Genomic DNA, 27,100 nt, shown 5'->3' with positions numbered 1-27,100 from the left:
CAGGAAAGCTAGTCAAACCTAAAAGACACCCCAGGAGGTATAATGAAATTCAATACTGCTTCAAAAGAAAAATGCAGGGAGAAAGAAATGACCAATGTAATTTCAAAGTTCAAAGGTTAAAAACTCCCTTCTTGTAAAAGGAAAGTGGGGAAGAAACTAATTAATAATATGGCTTCAGCCAAGTCTTGCAGGCAAGAGATAACGCCTGAGCAGAAGCATCGTGAAGTAATGCTATTCAAATGGGAATACAGAAAGGTTTTATAAATATATCAGAGGAAAAAACTAGCACTAGGATGAGAAACCCATTAAGGAAGGAGGTCTGACTTTAAATTACTAGTGAATCAGAAATAACTGAGGTAGTGGCTTTTTAAAAAAATATCCATTTTCAATGAGAAAAATATTAAAGCTCTTAAAAAAGTTTGATTTTAAAAACGCCTTGCATTACCAGTGATGATTTTTAAAACATATTTCTAAGATTTCTTTTAAAATTTACAGAAAAATACCAGATGGAACAGCTTCATAGAGAAACAGCAAAACAATACTGGCTTTCAGGAAATGTGTGAATGATTCTTTATGTTCTTGTCCACAAATTGTTTTTATCTCTGGCAAAAATAAGTCATTTAACAATACCAAAATGAAGATACACTGGGAAACAAAAAAAGCCTTGCACTTGTTTAACTAGTGAAATGGTGTATAAAGTTAAAGACTACAACTTCCTACACATTACACATTCATTTATTTTTTATTAAAAACGGTTGCTGCTATACATTTTTGTAGGGCCTCTGATATTAGCTTCATGAGATTTTATTTTGATTAGAATATGAAACTGGCTGATTCTTAGGGCTTGCACAACATCCTGATGGTGCTGACACATAGACTTCATTACAAACTGGCAGCTAAATATGTATCAGAGAACTTTGAAACTGCAGCACAAAGGAAAACTATCAGTATATTTTTGCCACTGTAGCATGTTGCTCTAAAGTACTACGCTGATAAATGTTTTTCCATTCCTGACACAATACAGCACTGATTTATCAAATTTAACACCGTTTCCCTCCTTTATCTCATTTATCTGGCTAAAGTTTTACACACTCAAGCACTGCAGGTTAAATTCCCTGGTCCATCCAAATTCCACCCAGAACATATTGATGCCTCGAGGCCACGTCTGGATTTCCACAATCTGGGGACAAACAGAAATTAATGAAATGCTTCTTATAATTGAGAGCATCTCAAAGGGGTCTTGGGTACACACAGCAGCTGGCAAGAGCTGAAGGCATGAAGCTCAGGGGGTCATACCACCTCTGCTGAGCTCTTAGGTCCCTCTGAGCTGCCAGCAACATTGCAGGGACATTTAAGGCTGTCTCTGCACATGGCCAACATCCTCTGCAACAAAGTGCCAAATATATTCCTCTAAAAGAAGTCATAGCATTGATGCCAAAACCAGACACAACAAGAATACTTGCATTTTTTTTTTCAGTCAAGAATCTATAAAATAATTTGAGTATCCCAGATAATTTGGATGAAGATGTTGCACAGTCTTATTTTACAGGCTTACCACCCAGAGCCAAAGGGCAGGCACACAGGCATGCACACTGCACTTGTCATGGTACCTATACTCTTGAGAACAGTGGTCTCCTCTGTACCCTTTATGTGCAGTTTCAGCAGTCTCTTTAGACTTCAGGTGTTAGGAGACAAATGACTTGGTACGTATGTACATGGTACATACATGGTCTCCTTTGGTATGTAACTGATAACACGGTTTGCATTTTCTTCATGATGAAGTCCCTTCTCTGCTGTCTCTGGGAGTTGCCTGCTGCAGGTTCAGCCCAGCCAACAGGTCACTTTCTGACTGCCTTTTTAATGTGTACTCCTTTCGAAGAACTGCTTAGGAAAGTATGAAATAATTTTGAGTGGTCTCTGGCAAACTGTAAAGATAATTTAGTGTGCTAACACAATACTTTTCAGGAAGTTTTTAATGGCAAATAGAGTACTGCATGTAGGGTGTGCACTGGAGACCCACAAGAAAGCAGGCATCATTGGGCTCCAGTGTAGGAGCTGTTCCATCTTTTTCACTGGGGCCAAGTATTAAAATGCATACAATAAATGTTAGGCTAATTAAACATATTACAGACCCACAATATTCTCATGAGACTGCTCCAGCATGAAGATGTACACATCTCCTAAAGTCATAGTGATTCAACAAACTGGTGTTTATTCTCCTATCAGGAATAGAAAAAGAAAGGGAAGAAGAGTAAAATTCATGTCTAACTGAGCTTCCTTAAAGAGCAAAGGCTTTCTGTGACATGTGTGTTAATCCACAAATTTCACCCATGGGAATTCTCCAGGGTCAAATGAAAAGAGAAAGTAATTTGCTAAATCTACAACTTAAGCATCCAGCTCTTGAATCTATCATGTATCATTCAGGAAGACCTGACAACACGTTCAGTATATCATCTGCATTATGGCACACTTTTGCAAACAGTATTTTGAAAAAATATTCAAAGATAAAATAGAAGACAATTAACAGGGCAAGATTCAGTTGTTTTAAAATCACTCGGGTTTGATAATAATTCTATTTGCCTAAAAGATGAATAGTAAACATGTAGAAACCTAACACTGTCCTCTGAAAATCGTTTTACTTACAGTTTTTTGACATCCATAGTGCAAGCCATCCTGAAATTAGATTTACAGTCCTCATTTTTTTAATCAAAAAGTCCTTATTTATTTTTCCAAGATTTTCCTATTTTTCCTTTTTAGACCATATTTATTTCCTGATAGCTGGGCTCAGGTTTTCAAATACAAATCCTAAAAACCCAGGTGTTAGATACTTAAGTTCACTTTTCCTAGGATTTATGTTGGGCTTTTACCCCAAATTCTCCTTGCAAAATGCAACTGAGATACCAGGAACAAAAAATTTATGTATGTTACTCAAACAAGACAAGGTGGTTTCTCGGAAGCTGGTAGCATGAACAGCAGAATTTCCTAAGAGATTACGTTGGAGTCTTGATTGATTAGTCTCCTCCCAAATATAGGAATTACTTCACATAAAAATGACAACACTGTCCTTTGTTCTCTGCTGTATTATACAAGCGACTCTTAGCATGGCACTGATAATTAATCTTCATTTTTAAGACACTGGTCTAAAACATCACAGCTGCCAGAGGGGGGGGGGGAAGATGACTCCTTTTCCTGTGTGTATTTTCCTTGAGCATGGGACTCATGGGGGGCAGCTTCAGCTGTCCATATGGTATAGTGCAGTCACTAGATTGTTTTACACCATACCTAGTAACTTTTACAGAGGGTTTTTTAAAGGTTTAAGTGAATATCTGGCTATATGTCCCTATGATTTTTCCTCTATGGGTACCTGCTATATGGGTGGTGGGGAGAGAACAGGGCAAGAGGTTGGGAAGTAGCAGACACACTTCAAAGCCAGCTTTATAAGAAGTAATTGCTTTCTAGAAGGATCATCCACAAAAAAGCTGAGCGCCCCCTCTTAATTAAAGTATATTTATAAGAAGCAGCAGCTGGTGATGAATTCCTAATGCTACTTAGGCTATATTATCAAGATAGAAATTTCTTTCAAAACCTGTGATCTACTGAAAAATAAATAATAAACTATTTTTTATCTTCCTCTTTGATTTTCAAAACTTGAAGTGTCAATAGCAATTTGGCATCCTAATAATTAGCTATGGCAATGCCACAACTGTGAACCCAGAAATGCACTGCTATCTTCATGAAAGGAAAACTAAAAGACCTTATTCCTTCAGCAATTCAACACTTGGTGAAATGAACTTGCTATTTGGGTTCTACTGCTACTTTTGTGGAGAAAGGACAACAGCTAAAGTCATTGGAGTGGTGCACGCTGGAGAAGATGCTTGCAGCTTTACGACAACAAATAAGCTTCCCCTTGTATCAGAGCCATGTTTAGTGAAAGAAATGGAACTTCTGTTGAGGAAAATATTAAGGCTCCATCAGTAAGCACTGGTCAAACCCACTGCAGACTGAGGACCAATACTTCGTGTAGGCAGCGTTGCTGGCCAGCTGCCTTCAGTATTTATTACCTTTGAGCTGAGTTGCACCAAATAGCTGCAGCAAGCCCAAGAATCTGACAAGATACCACCAAAGCAGTAATCCAAAATTAATAAACTGTCATCAATTTTCTGTGATATGGGCTGTTCTTACTGCCCACATTGGAAATCTGCAGAAATTGGTTCTTGGGGCTCCACTTATCACTAGTTAACAATTCAGTGCCATGCTGGAATGACACCCTTAGATACAAGCCACGTTTTAAACCTTCCCATATTACCAATCCATAGAATCATTCCAAAAGAAAGTATGATGGGTAATTTTATGGGAAATAGCTGTTTAGGGAAAGCTATTGAAAAGCCAGTTAGGATATTAGCTTTCACAATTTATCTGGAAGGCTCTAAATTATCATTGTCAACATACTTTATTTTTACTACACAAAAGATTATTTTTCCTACCTGCTTTTCCATTTAGTTTATCCACTCTGTATTCATCCATTTCTCAAGAGTATTGCTGGTATCATTAATTTAAAAGATTAAAGACAGAGAAAGAAAGACATACAAAACAGAGGATCATAAATTTCTTTCTATGCTGAACAAAGAGAAAATAGTTGCAAAATGGACCAAATTCAGTTGTGGTTTTTTTTTTTTTTTTTTTTTTTTGCATCAGAAGATGTGTCGTACATGGCACACTGAGACAATTCTTTTCATGGAGGGGAAAGATTTCAACCTAACGAGGAAAAAGGCTAATTCCTTAACCTTAAAGAAACATAATTTCTCTTTCAGTAACTTTGCTGTACAGAATCTGGTTTTCCTAAAATGGAGCTGTTCTAAAATCCCTCAGAAGGTAACTCCTTTCACTAAGGGACTATCTCTGGATGACAGTATGTCATGTCATGCTGTAGCTGACGTAACTGCATAGGGGCTTGCCACTTCACTGAAGTGCTCCACTAGAATTTCTTTCATTTAAAATGAAAAAATCAACCCCCCCCCAAAGTAATAATAATAAAAAAAAACCAACAAAGCCCACCAGCAGCTTTTTTTTTTTTTTTAATTCTTTGAAACAGTTAAGGTTCATCTTAACATAAACCAAAAGCTAGCTGTCTAGCTATGTACCTGGTACAGTCAACAGAAAGAGGTAAGAGCATCCAGATGGTGGCTCGTGAGTCATGAAGACTATACACCTCTACTGGTCACCTGCCCCTCATAAAGCATTACATGTCCTCCAGTCATCGCAGACACAGACCACCCATTAAATTTTGTCTATTCTGGTGTTTGAATCTGGCAATAAATATCTTATAGAAATATCTAGGCTTGATGTAAAAAAATGAAGATACATACAGCCTACGGTTATTCCTCATGACTTGTTTCTAAATTTCACGATCTCACTACCAAAATGGTGTGTGCATTTCAAGTTTGAATCAACACATTTTCAGATTTTAGGCTATCAGTGTTATTCTGTTCATTGACAAATGGTCAGAAGATACGTATACAGAACAATGTTTTGTGTTTCTGTAGTTTCTTTCCCAGAAGCTGGCTCAAATCCTATCCATTTGAAATACCTCAGTTTCACTTTTTAATCAGTACACTTTCTGAAAGAAAAAAAATGATATTATAATATAAAATACTCTAGCTTATACCAATTAAACCTATTTCTAGATAAAACACTTTAAGGAATGACAAGCATCTGTTCTGTCAATTATTGTACTTCCCAGAGCAATGCATTTCCAACACTACATATGCTTTTAAACTGCAGTAAAGCAATTTTTGCTTTTGTGAATTTACCTACACAGCATTTAATAGGGTTAGCAGCCATTTTACATTCTGTTCTGCAGTATGAAATGGATCTACAGCATAATGCATCCAAAAGGAACATAAGACAAAGGTTGGCATATTGGAAATTAAAGCTGATGCACACAGGTAACAGATTAAAAGATTATTTGTTCAGGTAAAATGTAATTAGGCAGAACTATTTTTAAGCTTCATCTAAATAATGTATTTTAGATTATTCAATCCACTAAGCAGGTTTGAATTATGACTATACTGTACCATTCTGTAAAAAACTTCTGTAGAATGTATTGAGGGTTCCACTCTTCAAGTTTACACATCTGATCCTGCTTAAATTGTTATGACAATCTTTTGTTTACAAAGGAAATTTTTGAAGACTTAATATTTTAACAATTAGATACAGATGAGATTAGTGCTGCAACTTCAAAAGAAAACAAACTCCAAGCACATTGCTGCACCAAACATTTCCCTGTGCGGAGCTGAGATTGTCACAAGGGGCTCACGAGGGGCAAGAAGCCCCCACAATGGCACTCAGAGAACATACTAAAAAGGGAGGATCGTCTTTTCCTTTCTCCATAAAAGAAGGCTCAGGGGTGACATAGCTAAGATTTATAAGTAAAATATTGATACAAGCAAATGGAGGGATTTTTTTTCCAAAAAGAAAGGTTAACACATGTACTCCGCAGCGAGGGTCCTGCAGTGAAGGGTATTTTCTGCACTGGCTGGCAGTTTTTCTGCCATGCTGAATCCTTCCCAGCTTTCTCTTCATGCTCGTTCCCTTTGAACACTGTCTTTAGCCAGCCTACAGGGTTGAAAGTCCATTCCTTTTTCCAGAAAATAAAAGGCTCCCACTCTTTTTTTTAACCTGCACAGCTTTAGATACATCCTTCTTTTAATTTTATTTAATCATAGGAAATGCCTTACCAGCTTTTGACTGGATTTTAGCTATCTTTTTTAGCTAGTAATGATGAAGTTACCTTGCAAGGCAATTGCCAATCCAAAATGTATTGAACATCACTGCTTTCCTGCAGCCCCGGGACAGACAGCAGTACTGTTTTGCTCTAACAGCAGTACGTTACAAGGGAAAGAGTCAAAACCTTCCAATTTTCCTCTTCTGCACTGTAAGCAGCCCTACAGGTCAAGTAGCAAACATGCACTTGCACCCTTAAGAAGCTAAGCTTCATTTAAATTTATCCTTCCTTTCACCTACCTGTTTTGTCTACCTGCCAACTAGGAGGAAGAGTGGGTGTACAAAACAACAGCAAGTAGCTGTCAAAACAGATCATTTTACTTCTTTCTCATTACCTCTTGTGGGTACAAAAAAGTGCACCATTATGTGACTTTGCATTATTTTACTGTTTCTCATGATTTTAGAGGTCTGCTGAAGCTGCCACATCCAAAGGTTCTTTAAAGTGAACATATACCAAATAAATCCAAGGCAAAATATTTTTTAGTGTTAAAAATTAATTACTTTCTATGAAAGTGTTGATGAGAACATTCTTATGATTTATTTTGTTTACCAAGCAAGTGTGTATATATACTTACCTCATACCTGCCTCAATCTGGTAGATAGTTACTACAAAAACCAGGTCTTTAATAAATGACTTAAGTAAGAAACAAGAATATTTTGTTCCACAAGGAAGTAGAGGCACTCTGAGGCAATTTAGAACAAAAGACAATTTAATGATCCCAAGCTGCTGCATCTCCAATACTAAATTATCAAAACCACAATTTTTAGATTCAGTTTCATGAAGGATCTGTCTAAAATATGCCATGTTTGTTAATGTTAGAACTGTGATCTCAATTGCAGCTATTTTATTGCAAATTTCAATATGATATTTTTTTTAAATAGCCATGCAGGAGAATAAAATCACAGTTTTTCCTCCAGTCATCAAACAAATTAAGATATTTAAAAAGAACTTCATATGTTTCTTGACTTCAGGACTCAAATATGTATTGCTCAGGAGATTTAAGCGCTTTCATTTTATATTTGAGCCTGGGGTATTTTCAGTAATGATTTAAATCTCACTACTGATGTTTTATTCTAACACAAAGGAGGCAGTACATTAGTCTTTGATGATAACAATGAAGTACAGTAGTGGACCAAAATGATGCTGCTGCTGAAACTGTAAACTGAGTCTCAGGTAGTTTTTATTAAATACATTGGTACTCTCTTCAGAAGTAGATTACAATTAAAATAAACCATCTGCATTTCCCTTGAAGGGAAGTATTAGCAATCTGCTAACATATGATAAAGTCCAGCCTCAGTTCAAATAATTTTAAAGTATCTAAACCAAACTTGGAGATAAGCAGAAATAAGAATGTGAACAGACTGTATGACATTAATGCCTAGCTCCACACCATCCACTTTGAAAAAAAAGCAGATTTGTGAGAATGTTAAATGTGTCAGCTATAAACAGCCAGCCTTTGACTTAATGACCCTACAGCAAACTATATGCTCAGCCCATTTAGCATCGCATGAGAATGTAATTTGCTTCCATTCCTTGCAAAAGTTTAAAAATGTATTTCCATGAATTCTTTTTCATATAAACTGAAATTAGTTAATATTGTCCCTCTTTCTACCACCTGACAAAAACTGAAAGAGAGAAAACTTCATTTGTTATTAATTTCACATAATTACTTGCAGCTCAGTTTTGTTTTAAAGTAAACATCTGCCATGCACTGTTCTTGCCTTTTCTGAATGTAATTTCCTTATGTAAGCTGGGTGCAAAGAAATGTGTCTGCAGACATGATGTTGCAGGATCATGACAGTTTAACATACTAATGACAGCATGCTAACAATGCAGTTTATGTCACTGATATTAATAAAGTATCTGAACCTAAAAACACACAGCTGTTAAATGTTTCCATGTTTTGGTTTGTGGTTCTATGGGCAATTTCTACAGATACTTAAAGCAACTAAGGAAGGGGGCAACCTCACAAAATTAGATCAAAGTCCAGTTGCTCTGCTTGCTTTATAATGCTCAGATCCTGGCTTTTGAAAGCATGACCAGAAACAAAGCCCTACTTAATTCAAATACCATTCTTTTAAAATTGATAATGCTGTATGAAATCATATTACTGAAAATTTTATTTCCTATTATCCTTCTGAAAATAAGGTATTCATCCTCAAAGGATCCTGAATACTTAACCGCATAATGAGCTGAAAAACCAGGAGTGCTCCTTTTGACACAATTATTTTGCTCTTCATGCATGGAGGCACACATATTTATGCTTTAGGTACTTAAATTTAGCATCTGTACTTTGTAGAAACAATAAAAACTGAGATACACATTGAAATAGATCTAACTAGTAACTTTCTTGATAGCCTAGCAGGTGCCAAAATCAGGAAGGATTTACACCAGAGATTGTGAAAATGCAGGATCATTTGAGAATAATAAAAGTAAATGGTGGGAAATGTTAACAGCAACAGCTGTGAAAAGAAATTATGGAAGATAAAAAGTATAGAAGGGAGTAGCAACAGTAAAAACAGTTAAAAATTTAAATTGCTTCACAAGGGAGATTCTTTAATTATGGTTTCTGGAGATATTTGAGTAATAACTGCAAAAACAGTGAGGTACAGATATTTCTAATTACTTCAGTATCCTAAGAACCTACTAATACTGTAAAATCACAGCCAGGAAAATTATAGCAGATTACACGACTGTGTGAAGACTTCTGACTTTAAAGGTCTATAATGACTCTTTTAGGTTGTGCATAGAATGGCAATCACAGCCCCATGTGAAGGCAGGTGCAAAGGTGTAGGAAGCCTCCCTACACAGCACAATAGATTTGCAGGAAAACTCAGTTTTGCCCAAGAAAGTCTTAGAAAGCAAGAAGTATTTATGTCTGTTTTGTGTTTTATTGTTTATTATTTCGTATCTATGTGATGAATATTTTTATCATTGCCATAGACACTGGTAGCCAGAATTGCACACACCTGAAATGTTGGGAGACAGAGGAAAGGGTACAGGGCTGAATATGTGCACACAGTGAATAGTTCAGTACTGTGGAATATACATTGCTTTTAACTATCCACAGTAAACCCTCCTTTGCTACCAGAAGCACCAAACTGAACACATAATTGCACCATGGCAGAACAGTGATCACATCAATACCAAACTGCAGAAACACATGGCAGAAAGCACAGTATTAGTGCAGTGCTGAAATACACGTTACACAGAAGCATCTGGATACAAAGGCAAAACATAAAATATGCCTGTCCACTGAACAACATCTTAACAGGTTAAATTCAAAACGACATGAGCAATTTCAATATGCTGCCAAAACTTTGAAGTATGAGAACAGGCATTGTGTTCTATTAGGATTTTAAGTCACTGTTCATGATGTCTCTCAGCCTTTTCTGATATTACCAACCCCATGAACCAGGGCTCCCAGTTCAATACTCCTCTGAACTCTGGAAAAGTTCCTTTTCCAAAAATACATATTCCAACTCAAGGCTCATCTGCTCAGAGAAACACCAGAAGAAGACTTATAATCATTCATGCAGGAAGTTAGTTAATAAACTACAGGCAAAATCTGGAATTATTTTATTAGAATTATAATTAATAATGTATTACAGTGATTATGGTTTGGCTGAGAACAAACAGGCCAGCCTGAGCTAGCCTAACATAACTGCCAAGTCTTCTGCACATGTGACAGATGGTGGAAGCATTTTAAAGACTCCCTGTGCAGCAGAACTCTCTGTAACTGGGGCTCAGATTCAATGCAACAGCAAAGTAGCTGAACCAGGTCATGATAAAAGCACACTAAGTAGCGCAAGCTACCTTTAAAGTTTTGGGGTTTATCACAAGAAAGGGTGGGGGAAAAAAAGAATAGTGCATTCAAGGGATGTGAGGGGAACGTGGTTGCACAACTTACGCTGACTGATGAAAGTGAAGGAAACTATGGCTTTTGATACACTGCACTAAATTCAGCAGGTATAAGGGGTGGAAGGACAATGGCTGAACTCAGTGGAGCTATATCCCCTTCTGAAAGGGCTTGTTTAAACTTCCCTGACAGTTTTTTATGCACAACACAGGGTGGTTTGGAAACACTGCAACTTACTTTTCAATAAACCTTATTCCTCCCAAGAAGATAATTGATTTTGTGTGCTTATGTCAAATCTCTTTTGGCCCATCTTACTTCGAAAAGGGGTTCAAACTCCAAGAATGTTCCTCAACTACTCCCTCTAAGAGTCCCAGAAGGCAAATGCTAGAGTGTAGAGGAGGAAGACAGAACAATAAATGAAAAGTAATATCATACCACTGAGAAGTCTCTCAGCCACATCCCAAGTTACACCCACTGCAGAGAATCCATCTTCCTCTCTAATTAATTTCTTATGGTATCTGAAGCAAGATAAGTTGCAAGGAATAGGCATTTGTAGACCAAAAAAAGAGTCCAGATTAGAAAAGAAAATAAAATCAAAAGAAGAATGATACAGCTATTGACATATGATGCTGCCAGTGTCCCTTCAGCCTTTCACTGAACCATTACAGTTCTTTCCCTAGAACAAGCAAATATGCTGTGTTCCTTCCTACAACTGTGTGCTTTCCAGAGCAGTATGCAAGCAACACTTAAGCCTTGGCTTATGTTGCATTCATTAATTTAACTTTTTATGAAGTTGTTTAAAGAGCAATATAATATTATTATTTTGGATGAGCTCTTTCAGACTAAGTTTCCACATGGAGATCCTTTAATCCTTTGCTTTTTGGCAAGAAGTGGAGATGCAGGTGCTATCTGAAACCAATTTAGACCAGAATCAAACTGAGGACCTAATAGTCTTTTTCTACCAGTTCCATGCCTTAATTTTAATGAATAATTCCTGATCTATCCATGAAATGAGAATCAGTCTGAAAGCATACGTTTGCCAGAAATGGCGTTATCCTTTAGAGATATCATCAGCCCACTTATCTGAAGATTATTGTACTGCCTGCTCACAAAAAGAAAAAGTTCTAAAATATAAGCAGAAGCTGTAATTTAGGTTGGCAGAGAAAATCCAAGTTCACTTTTTACAAAGAACATGGGGCTGCTGTCAGCAAAAGTTGCCGGCTCTGGTGTTGGACGGAATACTGAAATGTCTCTCCTGCCTGCTAATGCAACTCAGATATTCACAGTGAATCATTTATTTTCTGCTGCACAGGGATGCCAGCAGAGTCCTTTACAACAGAAAGGCCAAGGCAAATCATTCAATTATGAAAAAGATTTATATTAATTATATCATAGAGAAAATGCATATGTCCTTCATGTATCTACATGGATGAGAAAGAGGAGAATAATCCTCTTTCATGGAAGTTCATCATACCAGTGGCAAGACATACCTTGAAGCACTGACACAAACCTATTATTTTTTGTTCAGAGCAGAAAAAGAAGCACTAAAATGCTATGTGAGATAAGATGAAATCTCAAGTTCCCATGCTGTTGTGAAGGGCCAAAACCTATCCCACCGAACAAAGTGAGTCTCAGCAATCTCTGTATTGCTTTTTCCACCTGATTTCATATCATAAATGAGAAACCATTGTTGATCAGCATAAACGATTTTTGTGTATGTTTTTGAACTAATACAGTTTTTCTGTGACTGATTTTGGCAAGCATGTGTTTTGTTATTGCCACAACTCATAAAAATATTTAATTTTTCCCCTTCCTAAAAAACTTTTTCCAGCTTCAAGGAAAAACATACACATATACAAAAAAAAAAAAAAAATCTATGTCAACAAAGCACAATTAACGTTCTACAAATCAAGTATTGAAAGGTCAGGAAATGCCAGAATTGTCTGCACATCTATAATTTACATCATAAATGCCTCTACATTATGATAAAATATTTAATTACATGATAGCATGTAGTATGTTCTATGGCACCCTGTTTAGAGGGTCCAGAAAAGCAAAGGGGTCCAGTTTTCACTCTCCATGTAAGGGAAAGCAGTCATTACAAAGTAAATCCTACTTGACATCTCTAGGCTTTAAGGTTAAAAATTACTTTGGGTATTGCTTACACAGTTTGCTAAAGTCAAGAACAGGTGCAAATGCAGAGTAAAGATGGAATATATTGAGATTTTAGTTGTTGAGATCAAATAAATCTTACCTGAATAGATATTAATTTAATTTTTTTAAAGCCTTGTAGCTTGCATAAAATTGGTTAACTTTTCACTCAAGACCCAAAATAATCTCCTGACAAATTTGAAGTCACTGCTCCACAACCTGATAAGTGATAGACTCAGACATGAAAGACTTAGAAACAGCAGAGTATTTTTTAGCACATTTTTAGCAAGTCTGACAAAGCTGTATAAACAAAACCAAATGTATGTACTGGGAAATGCTGGACAATCTCATTAACTGAGAACTGGTAATAGCTTCCCTGTGGTTTCAAATGGATTATATGTATGTACCTGCACACTATATAGAACAAATTAACACATACATTACTAAGTAACACTTCAAAGCAAAACAAACACATTTTGTTCCATTTAGAGCTTGAGGAATACTAAGAAAAAAAATTAAATCCCTTAAACTGGACCTTTTGTTTTTTTCAGGGAAAATGTGTGTGGTTTGAAACCTGGGTGTGAATGTTGCATGGTGGGAAGAGCTTTCATAACTTCACTCCCAGGTGAAAAAAAGATAGAGACATACAAAAATGTGGGCAGCAGTGACATTCTCTGCCTTTAATTATATGACTCCAGCCTCTAAATTTTCCACCCTCTCTCCCACTTTGAACTTAAGGTTCTTGTTCTCACATACAGAGCTCCATGAAAGTCCCTCCTGCCCACATCTCATTTCTCATTTTCTCCTTCTGTTACTGCCTGAGTTCTATCCAAATTATTTTCTTAAACGCCTACTGTACACTTTCTCTGGTCTTCATATCACGTCAATGCTTGCGTTCCAAAGAACTGAGCTGTGTTCATTTGAATTGCTATCTAAAATAGGCTTTTTCTGCAAGGTCAACAAATGCTAATATGTCAGCTAAAGCAACCTTCTTTTTTTAAGTAACTGGTACTTTAGATGAAAATTATCTTCTTTACCCTGATGCACTGCATACACTATTTGATTAATGCAGAGTATCTCTGACAGGTGTCACAGGCATATTTTCATGAGAAAACTGGGAAAACCAAAAATTATATCATACCTAGTTTAACATCCTAGAACTTTTTCAACTATTTTGCTGGATTTGTAAAACTAGTCACTCTATGAGCCTTTTCTCTCTTCCTGACTGAACACATTTTATTCCTTAAGGAAAACCTGATTTTAAGAAATGGGTCTGAAATCAACACCCTAAACCTGAAGACTGCCAAATGTCGCAGCTGCTCCTTTTCTCTATGATGGTCTGACCAAAATCTCAGAGCTGATAGCTCCAACTTCTGCAAAAGTTGGGTAATGAATTTTTATTTCTCAGACATGGATTCAAGCCATCACTATGAATCTACTTTAAGCTCAAGGAAAAACAGAAAACACTTGCCCAACCTGCAGAAGTACTAGTGGAGCACGTTTTTATGCTTACACCCATATATACAATGGCAGGAAAATGTTTCTTTTTTCATACTGCATAGAAAATGGGATATAACCCTACTTCTTGCTTTCCACTGCTCACAGGTACTGCCGCCTTCTGACATCCACAGAGGGCAAAATGGGTGGACAAGACCAGGGTTCTGGTTCCAGCCATCTCCAAATGCATGTTCTGACCCACCTCATCAGGCACTCACAAGCCCTCTGCTGCCTAGAGACCATGTGTATTCTCCCTATGCCCATCAACTGACAAGGCAACCTGTAAAAAATATTGTCCCATTTCAGAGATTCAAGACTGTAAAACAAGTCTGGGCTTAATATTTTCTCTTACATATTCCACAATAAATGCTTCTTAAGTCCCCTTCCTATGTGAGATATCTGTTTTTTTCACACTCGTTGTGGTATCCGGTGTATCATGCGCTCAGAAAACTAGCAGCCTGAGAAGCTTGCTTTCTCTTGGTATTCCTTATGAACAAACCCATGATACATTAGCAGGTGTGAAAGATGAAAATATTTGTAAAGCTTAGATAGCTTTTTACTTAGCAAAGCACTGTTACCTGTCTGCATCCACAGTCACATCATGAACCCCTCTCTGAATGACATCTCGAGAGGCAGCTAGGTCTGGTATTCGGTTCAGGCTTCTTGTATATAGGTTGAGTCCTCCATCTGTCATGTACCTGAAAATAAATGCGTGGTCAATCAGTGGGAAACACAGCCATCTGGCAGCCATGTTTCACTCTGAAGTTAATAGACTGTGGAATTCAAATGTTTAAGGTACATGATATCCTATTAGATGGTAAGCTTATACTAAATATTCTCACTTATTCTCATTTTGCATGCCCAGTGCAGGAAGATCAGATATGCCTGTTTTCTAGGATCATTTGCCTTTTTCTGTGATGGCTTACAGGACAATCTGTTTTACTAAAATAGACTGAAGCCCACAATTATCTTCAAAAATTTTAAGTACATTTGAAGTACTACAGTTTTGTCAAAGAACAGCACTGATGCAAGAAGCATAACTCCAGTTAATAAAAAGAAAAGAAAAAAAAAAAAAAAAAGAAAAAAGGGGAAAAAATCAGTAGCATCCATTTAAATGGGAAAAGAAATTGAGAATGCAAATCCATAGTCCCTGCTGGCATGCAATATTCAAATAAGAAAGAGATATCCACTGAAGCCTTCACAATGACATTTAAGAATATGTTTCTATCTGTGTTCCTTTTGCTTGATTCCCACCACTTCACATTACAAAGAATGACTAATGAATTGAATAGTGAGTATAGTGATTCTTACTCACTAGAGAACCATTAGAAGTTTTTGAATTTCAAGCAGCAGTAATAATTTCTGAAATGCCTACCTACAGTTTAGTTATTCTATGAGGGGCCTTGGTGCATATAACTGAACAGTACCACAAGCTTGTCCTTCTCTGAAGACCTGTCCATTATCTGTCCATTATTTTTTTTTTGTGTGTGTGTGTGTGTGTGTGTGTGTTTGGTAGGTTTGTTTTGGTTGCAGGTTTTTTTTTACATTCCTTCTTGTAGTTTTTTGTAACTAACGTAGCAACCTAGTACAGAATTTGTACAAATTAATTACTGAAGGACTCTGCACATGTATAGCACTTAGCATAGAGATATACATATACAGGAAAAAAATGTGATATACTTCAGTGAACCTATTCAAAGTAAAATTACGGGCTTATTGAAATAAGTGCAGTCTCCATGCTAGGATGATGGCTAAAACGACCTACTGGAATTCACTCCCAATTCAAATAATCTTTGACACAAGTTCTCCTCAAGCCCTGAAATGGTGCCACTCAAGCCCATCTTTCAGTCGAAGTGTGTGTCCAAGTACACAAACACTTAACTTTAATAACTCTACACAGACTCCCAAGCAGAAGCCAAGGCACACACACTGCTGGTGCTCCAGATGTTCTGTTGGCCCCCTCCCTGCAGTTCCTTCTGGGAGCTGATTTAATTGAAATCAACTGTCCCAGAGACCTTGGGGCTAATACAGCAGCCTGAGAGCACCAGCCTCCACCCCTGCAGTCTGGGGTGGGTGAACTGGTGCAGATTTTGAAAGCAAAGCTGCAGTAGTGTAGCCCTGGGCAACAGATGCAGTTTGAGACGGCATCGTGTCCTGGGTGGTAATCTGGATGAAGGCAACCTCCAGTGCATCAAAACACAAAGTGTTGGTTTGTTGACTTTTAATTAAACTTCGAGGCATTTTACGCACTGGTAAGATTTGGCCTGGAGTTCAGCAAGGGATTTCTGAAACTTTGGTATCTGGAGTCTGCAGATTTGTTTTCAAAGGTAAATTAACAGTTACACTTACACACTAGATTTATCCTTTTATTAGAGAGAAAATTTAAACTTTTTGACAGATTATTTAGCTAGAGGTGAATTGTGCAATAGGTTCCAAGGCTCTGGAATTGCATATTAAATTTAGCTGTGGTTTGAATGCAGTCCAGACTATATGGATTTTTTCCTGTATAAGTAAGGCCTGAATGGAGAGACTTAACAAGTGCAACAGGCCTTTCTCACACTAATGTCTAATTACTGCTGCATTCCTTTCCCCAAGTGTTTAAAGTAATTAAACTGATAATGGAAGAGGCATAAAGGAGATAAGACTTTACATGCCTCAGTGAGTCCTGAAATTTCAGAGCTTATTAACTTGTTTTTAACATTTACTACACCTAAAAATGTTAACTGAGCACATTGCAATTTACTGTCTATTGAGTCATCCTTATTACAGATGCAAAGAAAAGTCACACAAGATGACTATATTAATCCTCTAAAGTGATAAGCTAATTAATACAACTCATCAGGCACTGCAAAGGATTCCCCTATTTTTTTTTTATAAACTCATGCATCTGTCAAAGGCAGCTTTTATATTCCTTTTATGATAAAAGGTCTTCAGACATTAGAGTATTACATTTTCCATATGTCTTTTCTCTGTTCTAGCACACATGAACATGGCATTCTACTTGACAGCCACTAATGCTGTGCTGTGGACAACCTTGTCAGCAGTGCTCCATTCACAGATCACTGAGACAGTGCACCAGTCAGATACAGCAATATGCTTTCTTTATAGTTATACTTTTTCTAGAGATTTGTCTTTGGGTGGTGCTTGAGGTGAGACACTGCTCTAGAGAGAGCTTTGATCACAGACTTACATTTGCTCTTAGGAATGTACCCATACCCAATGTCATCAGCCACCATTCTCTAATCATAACTATACTTCAAACGACAAGATTAGATTGACAGCAAGGTATAGAGTGAAGAAGTGTGGTGTGACATGGCCATGTACTCTATGAGACTTCTGTTCAACCCAATGTTACCGCAGCCACCAAGCAGCCTTGAGATGGCAACAACACTGAACAGTAATGTAAGTATGAGTAAAACCATGACATTGCTTTTTTTTTTTTTTTTTTTTTTTTTTTTTACCGATGCTTTAGGAGTTCTAACATACATAGGAGTGGAGTGACTTGTGTTCCAAGATTGATATAAGAACACTTAAATAGTAATTTGAAACACAGGGAATGCAGTATCCCAAAGTCAATCAATTGATTAATCAAACCAAAACAAAAATGATTCTCATTCTTCCTCCTGGGTATGCTAGGAGAGTGACTATATCTTCATGAAAAGATATTCTTAGAGCTCAGATGATATGCACAGCTGAAAATTGCAATAAAGGCCTATCACACAGACTACACTAGACAATACATGAAGTGAAAACAGAGAATGTCAGTGCTGTCAGCAACTGCTTTTCATCAGCTGCATCCAATATCATATCTACCATCTCAAATAAAACATAAAAATGGTGAAAGAAGACCCACGCCAGGGCAAGCAGTGCAATGTGATGGTTTACAAGATAGCTAAGAAATTCCAGTATGTAGTAAGAAGTGCTCTTTAAAAAAAATCACAGTAAAGTTGTCTTGATGTTAAAGAAGAACCAATTTTGAAGGCAGCTGAGAACTTCACTGGCAGCTTAGGAGCTTATTTTTGTTTTGTTTTTTTAGATGTACAGTTTTTTGTTGCAACCATAGCACAACTTTCACTTGTGTGCCAGAATTTGTTAGAAAAAACCCTGTTAAACTTGCCAATCATGCATTGCTTCAAATGGGGAAGAATTGCTACATACCCACTATTGATGTCATCAGTTCTGAGGCTTTTCCCAAGAATGTCCCCATCACTCATGTAGCCACCGACGTCAACTTCAGAAGACACGTCCAAATCACTGCTTCCCTTCTCACTCATGTCAATCTGTGAGATATTTCCAAGGCGAGAAACAGCTGCTCGGCGAAGCGGAGTGGTGTACATGAATCGAGAAGGGTCTGTGTGTATGAAGCGACTCGTGCTGCTGCGAGGATAACCAGCACCCAAGGAAGGGGCATCTCCCGCCTGCAGCCGAGGACTGGCCTGCCCTAGCCTCCAAGTCACCGGGGTGGACCGGCTTGTCAGGCTTGGTATGCTTCTCCCATTCACCTCAGTTGTCACAGTGCTGTCAAAAGTTGTCTCCAATGTGCTGCCAAAGAAAATATGTAGAAGTCAGTGAACTGTGCTTTCTCTGCTCCTGAGAAACAAGGAAAAGCAAAGGCTGGTGAATGTATGTTTTTTTAAAAACCTCTTTTGAAAAGGTCTGTGTTAGTGTGTGTGTTTCTCCATGTGCACACGTCTGTGTGTACAATAACCTCTACTTACAAAACAATCTAAAATAGATTTTATACATTTTAAAGTAGATGTATATGAAACAATCACGATCTTTGTGAATGATTGTATAAGACACTTTGACAGTAAAGTATATTAAGTCACATTTAAGTTGTTGAGGCAGTCTAGCAAACAGTATGGTTACTGTCATAGTTAAACTTTCCTTTGCAAGTCTAAATCATTCAACAACTAGTAATAATCTCCTACAGTTCAAATTTTTAGCAGTCTACACAAAATCAGTATACCTGTGGCTTATCTGCGTTCCTCTAAGGCTGGACATAGTTTCTTCCAAATTCTGTCTCAGGTCTGCTATATTCTTTACAGTTCTCATTCTTCTTGTTTCAGGGTCTTCCCCTGGAAGAAAACAGCAAAGCAGCATAAATTGTAGTGCACACGAGTGTACAAAGCTGAATAAAGTGCACGCATGTATACACAGCTGAGAATACATACACAATTGTAAATAGTTCTGTCCCTTTAATCTTTTAAAAAATAAAACCTCATCCTTTCAGTAGTAAAACACACATATGCTTATAAATAACATGGTATGTAAAAACCCCACTGAAAAGAGTCCTGCTGAAGTATCTCTGCTAGAGCCCAAGTCTATTAATGAAACTCAGATTTACTGTGTAGGGATTTTTATTCTCTGTAATCAAGGCATGATGCAGCCCCAGACCACTTGATACATTACACAGCCCCTTTTTTCTCCACGACATTTTACATGACTTAGTAGGAAAAAAAGCCACAGTAAATCTGTGTCTGGAAAGAATTGGGATGACTGTTACAACAGCTCTTCAGTATGCACTTAACATACAGGCTATTTCAAAGTACCCTTTAAGTAAGTCTAGCAATTAATAAAGCATCTTTCCTGAACCGTAATGGTTTCCTGAAGGGAGAGATTATATTCCATATGGGATAAAAAAAATATATATATTCTTCTTGGGATAAAAATCTGAACACTTTAAGCACATGTGTCATTTATACAATTATGCATTTTAACAGCCTTCAGGGACCTCTTGTGAAAAGCTAGTCTGGTATCTTGAATAGTGAAGCCTGAAGAACTTCACCTGGAACATCCTGAATAATGTTTACTTCACATGTTTAAAGAAAAAAAAAAAAAAAGGAAAAAGAAAAGTTATATATTATGTGTTACAAAAGGAAAATATAAGCTTCAAAGTAACCTCCAAAAGTCATATATGAGGAAACAAAAATGCATGTTTTCTAGCACATCCATATATCAAAGAATTTTAGTTCATTTTTCTTTTGGAAAATAAAAGAATTAAAAAAAAAATCTGTGACAAAATCATTGATTTTTTCAAGGTTTGTGTTCTGCTTCTGGCTGTATCCTGTATCTGTTACTTGAAAGAAGGTTATCAAGAAGCATCATCATTATAGTTATGTGTACAACGCTGAATAATTGTGTAAATAAATGTCATGTCATACCTCACCTTATTAAGTCAATTTTACTCTTCATTCTGGAAATGTTATCAAGAATGATATTGTGCAACCACTAAAATTATGACTAATATTTAACTCTAGATTTCGGCATTCTCATCCAGACCAAGCTTTTAATCTAATTTTGAAATTCTCATGACATCAAGACTGTTTCCTCTTTGAATACATCTAACAGGAGACAGTCTGGTGAAATCAAACCCAACATTATACAAAAAACAAGATCAGAAATGCAAGCAGAGGGAAAATTCCTTACATGAAACGATATTTCACATTTGTGATATGCAAAATACACACTCAGATACACATTTTCAAGTTGCTGTCTTTGTCATTCTGTTGCCCCTCCTCCTCCCATGCTTGTGTGTGAGTTTATACAAAACATAAATTCAACAATGATGATGTGTCTGAGGAAAAGCATAGTGTGCAATCTAAGTGAAAAAAAAAAAAACAGGTAGGAGATGTTCGGGAAGGAGGGAAAAGGAAAACAATTAAAAAACAAAAGATGGTATCCCTTGCAGAGTAGATAAAATGGGGAAAAAAGGAGGAGATCTTAGTATAAAGCTTGCAAGAAAAGTTGCACAGTACAGAGAACTGAGAAATATTCAGCATGAGGCCAGAAGCAGTGAAAATTTTATATTTAACAAAGCATTCTGCAAAAGTAAAGGAAAAGAAAAAAAAAAAAAAAGCCCTACAGGAAAAAGTACTGGTAAGGTTAAAAAAAAAGTCAATACAACATCTGTTTGTAGGCCCAGCAAAAAGGTGACTTACAGAACTACAAGTGTGGGTTTAACATTGGTTTACAAAAAGCATTGAGTTATCACATACAGTGACAATTATTTCAAATATAAGGGAGAATCTGCAGAAGCAAACTATATTTGAACAATGGTTCACTTAAGCTCATTGAATTTTGACTAAAGAAGAATCCTTTGAGCTCATCGACAAACTGAATTGCTACCGTACCCTCTTCTGCGATCCAGGTCCTATCACCAAAACACTCTGCAGGCAGTTAAGAAAAATCCCAACTCCTGACATTAAATGGAAATAAATGATTCTATATATATTCCATATACCCTTTATTTCTTCCCTGATAGACAAATGATGCATGGTACTAGCCAATGCGGACTGCAGTTGTGGCTCAATGTCAAGCTGGCTTTCACAGCAATGCCACTTTGAGGTTTTCCCATCTAGTCTGGCCTGGCAATGTCTTCTCTCCTTGTTGCTGCAGCCAAATAATCCTTCAGGAATGGCTGTTTCCTTGTTTGTTTTATGTCTCCAAATAAATTCTTCTGTGGTTTAATGATCCAACAGTCCATAAACCTTTGGGTTGACACCAAGGAACTGACAGTGGGGTCAACACCTGGACAGGGTGGAGACAAGAAGTGGGGACACAGGGCCAGACTTCTCAAGCCACACCCTGAGGGCACATAGATTCACAAAATTTTGCTCCATAACATAAACTACCTGTGTGCCTTTTCACATGTATTACCTTGCAGGAGGCAAATGTTCAGACTCAGATTGAAATTAACACATCTATTCCTGTTCTTCAAGATAGACATGTTCAATCAAGCACCTTGCTAATCAATATATCCCATGTATCATTTGCAGAGGTTTCTCCACCATCCTGGAAATTCCCATGAGGCAAAAGGGCTCATGAGTCACCATCCCTGGACGTATTTAAAAGACATGTAGATGGGCGCTTACGGACATGGTTTAGTGGTCAACTTGACAGTCTTAGGTTTACAGTGAACTTGATGATCTTAAGGGTCTTTTCCAACCCAAATGATTCTATGAATCTACGCCAAGGCTAAGCTGGAGACCATTAAGTCCTGTTAGATTGAACCTGTTGAAAGCCCAGACAGTTCCCAGGAAGCCTGTCCATGCCTGCCTCCAGGCAGTTGCCTATGGTGCACTCAGTTCCTCTCTGTCACTGCCCTTTGTTTTCCCTTCTCCACTAAATACACTCAAACTCACTTAAAGGAGCACATTATATTCCTGCCTCAATGCCTATATGGGGGAGAACCAGGACCTGTTTGTTAGTTGCCTTGCCTCAAACCAGAGGTGAAAGAGTAGCTTGTCGGTGTAAGAGAATTTTCTGTTATAAACAGAAAGACAAATTCCAGGATGTAAGCAGGCAAAATTAAATGCAAGGCAATACTTTACCTTTATATTTATTTGAGGAACTGAAATAATTCATGTTTGCAGGGTCTTTGCCCTTTTCCTCCCTTGTTTATCCTTGTCAGTTGTCCTTTGCTGTATGTTAAAACTGCAAATTGTTGCAGCAAAAATGACAGCAACTGTCTTTTTTAATATATATTGTACAGTAAACAGCATAGCAAAGCCTTAAGGTATAATTGCAATATAAAAAAAGGTACACGTACATGGCAAACTGCCAAAATATATTTTCACAGAGAAGAATATTTCACTCTCAGACAAATTATACCATAAAAGTGGTGTTACTCTATCCTGGAAAGGTGAAAAGTTTGAGGTCTAATCTCTTTTGATCTCTCAGTGACACAAAGGATAATTTCAAAATCTTTCCACCGATTTTTTTTTTCTAAAAAAGATACAACTGGAATGGTATGATCTTAAAATACCACATAATACTACATACAAAATCCTCATAAGTGTTAATTGCTTTTAAAAGAATTGTTCTTTTTTCTTCCCATCCTTTTCTTAAGGCCTTATCAATGGAATCATTCTGCACCATGGATTAATAAGTCATAAAGTACAAACAATTGAACATGACTGAGAAATTTTCTGCACTGAGTGTAAAATCCTCAGACTTAACTTGCATCTGACATTACCTGCGTTTCCAGGGCAGCATGGTGGTGCCCCATCTACATCAAGCCTCCTTCTGTATTGTGACTGCTAGAAGAGACACTACAGTCCTTATGGCAGCAGGATTGGGGCACACTGTATGGGTTCAAAGGGGGCTCAGACTCCCCTGGGCACCTTGTTGCTTATTGCTATGGCCCACTGCCATCATAGAGTCTACCCATATTTGCATGACCTAACATGTCAGAAATGCTCTCTGGCTTGTTATCTCCAGTGATTCTGGTTTGTACGCTAAAGAAAAGCCATTCTATTCCGTATATGGAGGCACTGGGCTAAGACTAACATCAGGGTACCCTGAAATGTTCTGTCAAAATTCTGTTCCTCTTACAAGAAAGTCTGATGCAAATATTTTACTGACCCCATGCAATATAATCTGCTCAAATCAGTTGTAGCTGCATCATTTATGTCAAGCATGAATATTCCAAAAGATTGTCCCCAAATTCTTCCCTCTAAACAGTGAACCATTACAGGTTTCTTCAATAATTTTCTAGAGAACTCATTATTTTCTCCCACTGTGTGACATACATACACAGGAAAACAAACTAATCATTTTACAGAAATCACTAAATACCTGGGTTAAACTTGTACATTCACATTTCTGAAACTCAACCATAATTGCACAATTAGTAATACTGTTCATAATCACTTCAGTACTTCTGCACATGTAATTAGAGCCCAAAGCAGATAAATGGGAGAATAATAATTCCATCAATTGTCTGACTTTTGTAAAAGGATTTACAAATAAGCAGTTCTCTAAAGAATTGTCCAGTCTTAGATATTAACTCCATTCACAAAGGAAAGAACCAGTTTTACTTTGCAGGTGGGGAAACTGAGGCTCACAAGAGAACAGGCATTTGCTCAGTGACACAGAGCTGAAGAGGAGCAGGGGCAGGTGAAGAGCCCAGCTTCCTTTGCTAACAAGTCTCTAACCTCTAGAAGTCCCTTTCAGCATAGTAGTATAGTCTAATAATAAAAGATATGCATAAAAAGAGAAGTCTTGTTTCTTTGTTATTTCGAGCTGATAGCTTTCTACATTACATACATAGCAAAATTTTTATCCTGAACGTTTGAATACAATCAGGGCTAACACATCCACCAGCAAAGAAGCTCCAGGCTAGACACATGCTACATAACCTTGGAAATGCAAGCAGCCACTTCAACCATTTGACTAGCTAAAGAACAAAGCTTTGGAAACGAACACTTTGAGCACTGTCATAAAGGGCTAAGAGATGAAAAGTAAAGCCAGTAAAAGAGAAGCCTTTTGAAGCACCTATGGCTGTGGACTTCAAATGCTCACTGGCATGCACTGATATAACAAAATTGGTTATTTAAATGAAACTGAAACCCTGGCACTCACAGTTCCACATATAGGGGTAAAATTATCAGCAAGGGGGAGACAATATTGGAGGGACAGTTTTGTAGGTAGGCCAAGACATTTTATATCTAAACCAAACCTTGGATTCATTATTTCAATTTTAAAATTCATGAGGACGTGTCATTAAAATTAAATTATTTATGAGTAAATGAATAGTACTTAATTGTTTCACCTTATTTCTTCAAACAGCCCAGCAAACGATGCTCAATTATTCACAGGCTGTTGCTGCCCATGCACCCATCAAAAGTGATTTAGACATTTGTCTTCATTTCATACAGTCTTTAGAGGTAAGAGTAAGCAAACAAGGAAGAAATGGCAAGACCTTATTTTTGCATACTATTGCAAATAAACCCAGTTCTGTCTTGTGAAATGACTGTCAAGATCAAAACTCTGCTCCATACAGATATGTGCTAGCACTTGGGTCTCATCTTGCCCTTTCTGAGGTCAAACCAAAGTTAACTTACCTAAAATGTCAGTGTACAGGACCTGTTCTAGGTCCCCTAGCATTGTTATTATGACATCCTCATCCAGGTGTGCAGTCCCTTCACGCAAGCAGCCTTCCTCCTCCTCCTCTGCCCAGTTCCTGCTGGGGAAATGAGATGTGCAGGAGGCATTTTCATCATCTGATTTTCCTGTCTCCTCATTGTTAACCTGAAAGCCTCCACCTGTATGCCAGTTCCCCGACCTTCTGAACGTCCTGCTTCCAGTAGGTGGTATCGCCTGAAATGCTTGGGGTGTGGTGAGGCTGGAGTGGCAGAGAGAGTGCACTGACCGTGAGAGTGCCTTGGAAAGGGAGCCTCTGCACCCAGCTTCTGCCTCCAGCTGATGGTAACTCTGGCTGGACTTGGAGGCGTTTCCAAACCAGTTCTCCCTGTATGAGTATCGCCTCTTCTCCCCTTCGCTGATGAGCGTGAGATTAGTTAGAGACTTCTGCTTCTGAAGACGAGCACACCCTCTTCTAACCTCCTTGCCTTTAAACACTGACAGTTCAGCAGACCGCTGCATCTTTCCAGCTGGGGCTTCAGCTCAGTTAGATTTCATATTTCTGAGATGGACAGCAGTTCAATTCTCCCGAAAGGTCTGGGATGTGATCCTTCCAGCACCGGACCCTGCACATCCCAGGTAGCACATACTTGCACTCGCAAAGAAAAGCACAGCTCAAACATGCAGTTTACAGACTGTAAAAATGACTAGACAGGCACAGTCATTTTCTTTAAAATTACGTTGCTGTATCCGCTAAGCCACTTCTCTCCCGTCACATTAATCTGCAGTACTTACAGTCATTTTCACTTAGATTTCTCTCAAGCAGAAGAGAGTTGATCAAACACTCTGCTCCAGCACAGAAGTAATCCCAAAAGCCAACTGTGTTTTCCCCTCTCCATCCAATCACCGGTCCCATTGGAGCGGTGGGCCTGCATCTCTGTCTACAGCTGCTGCCTTCTGAAATCCAAAGTAGGCACAAGTGCTGTCTCAGGCTTTTCCACCCCCTCTCACCAGATCATGACTGATCCCAGCGCACAGCCCTTCACTTTAGATGGGCTGACACAGAACTGCAAGTACAGCCTCCACGTCAGAGCTCAATAAAGAGCCAAAATTAACCACTGAAGCAAAGCTCTGCACAAGCCTCCTTACATTTTAGTATTCAACCTGCATTCCCAGATATATGACTCTTCTCTGCTACTGCAGTGAATGCTGCTGGCTGCCATGGCAGCAAACATCCCGGTGAATTAAACCGGAGACACAGAAGGCTCTGCCCAGTTTACGGTGCCACAGGTTTCAAGACACAGCTTCACCTTGAATGGGATGCTACAGTAACAGACCTAGCTCACAGTCAAATCCTATTTTTCTCCCTAAAAGGTAAGGGCGATGAACTATTTCTTCAATATAACTGCTACTCCCTGCGCAGGAAGCTAAAAGCAGATTTGCAAATGGACCTTCAGTCTTGCAATTTCTGCTCTAAATAAGAAAAAAAAATGTAATTTAACATCATAAAGAAGCTGAAAAATGGAACACAACACTACCTACCCAGTAAGGTGATTTTATAAAAGGAAATATTTAATTTCTTTCTCCTTAAAATATACCGTGTTCACATCTCTGTGAGAGTATGGAATGAAAAAGCTGTAATAAAATCATTGTTTCACAATCTTCTGGAGAAAATCTATTAATGGAATAGTATTTTTTTTATAAAGCAACTCAGTATCATGTCTGAACTAAGTTCACCAGTTCTAAATGTTATTTTAAAATACATTATCAAGAGACAAAGACTTATATTTAAATGTAAGCCTTTTCTCACAGAAAAAAAGGTATTAGTCCCAGAAATAAAAAACAGATGAACAAAGAACTAGCTTAATTTCATTCCAATTTTTTAAACAGAAACATTTTATCTAGGGGCAATTAATTTCATAAAACATTATGTAGAAATCTAC

The 27,100-nt window shown here is 37.7% G+C and overlaps 1 protein-coding gene across 10 annotated transcripts in view; it reads right to left on the bottom strand.

Annotated features, from left to right (window-relative positions):
• Nucleotides 1–27,100, bottom strand: part of NAV3 (neuron navigator 3) — a 494,512-nt gene that overhangs the window by 172,491 nt on the left and 294,921 nt on the right. For all 10 annotated transcript variants that reach the window (XR_013928956.1, XM_080392484.1, XM_080392485.1 and 7 more), the window contains 3 exons: nt 19,261–19,369; nt 18,450–18,833; nt 14,870–14,989 (listed from right to left, as the gene is read on the bottom strand). Coding sequence is in view for 9 of the 10 variants with exons in the window: in XM_080392484.1 (XP_080248610.1) it covers nt 14,870–14,989; nt 18,450–18,833; nt 19,261–19,369 (613 nt within the window). In the remaining variant the exon portion in view is untranslated. The remainder of the gene's footprint in view (nt 1–14,869; nt 14,990–18,449; nt 18,834–19,260; nt 19,370–27,100) is intronic.

The sequence above is a fragment of the Falco punctatus genome (genome assembly GCF_963210335.1).
Source record: "Falco punctatus genome assembly, chromosome: 6".
NCBI classification, from domain to species: Eukaryota; Metazoa; Chordata; class Aves; order Falconiformes; family Falconidae; genus Falco; species Falco punctatus.
The sequence above is the reverse complement of the archived record's forward strand: the minus strand, read 5'-3'. Positions and strand labels throughout refer to the sequence as shown.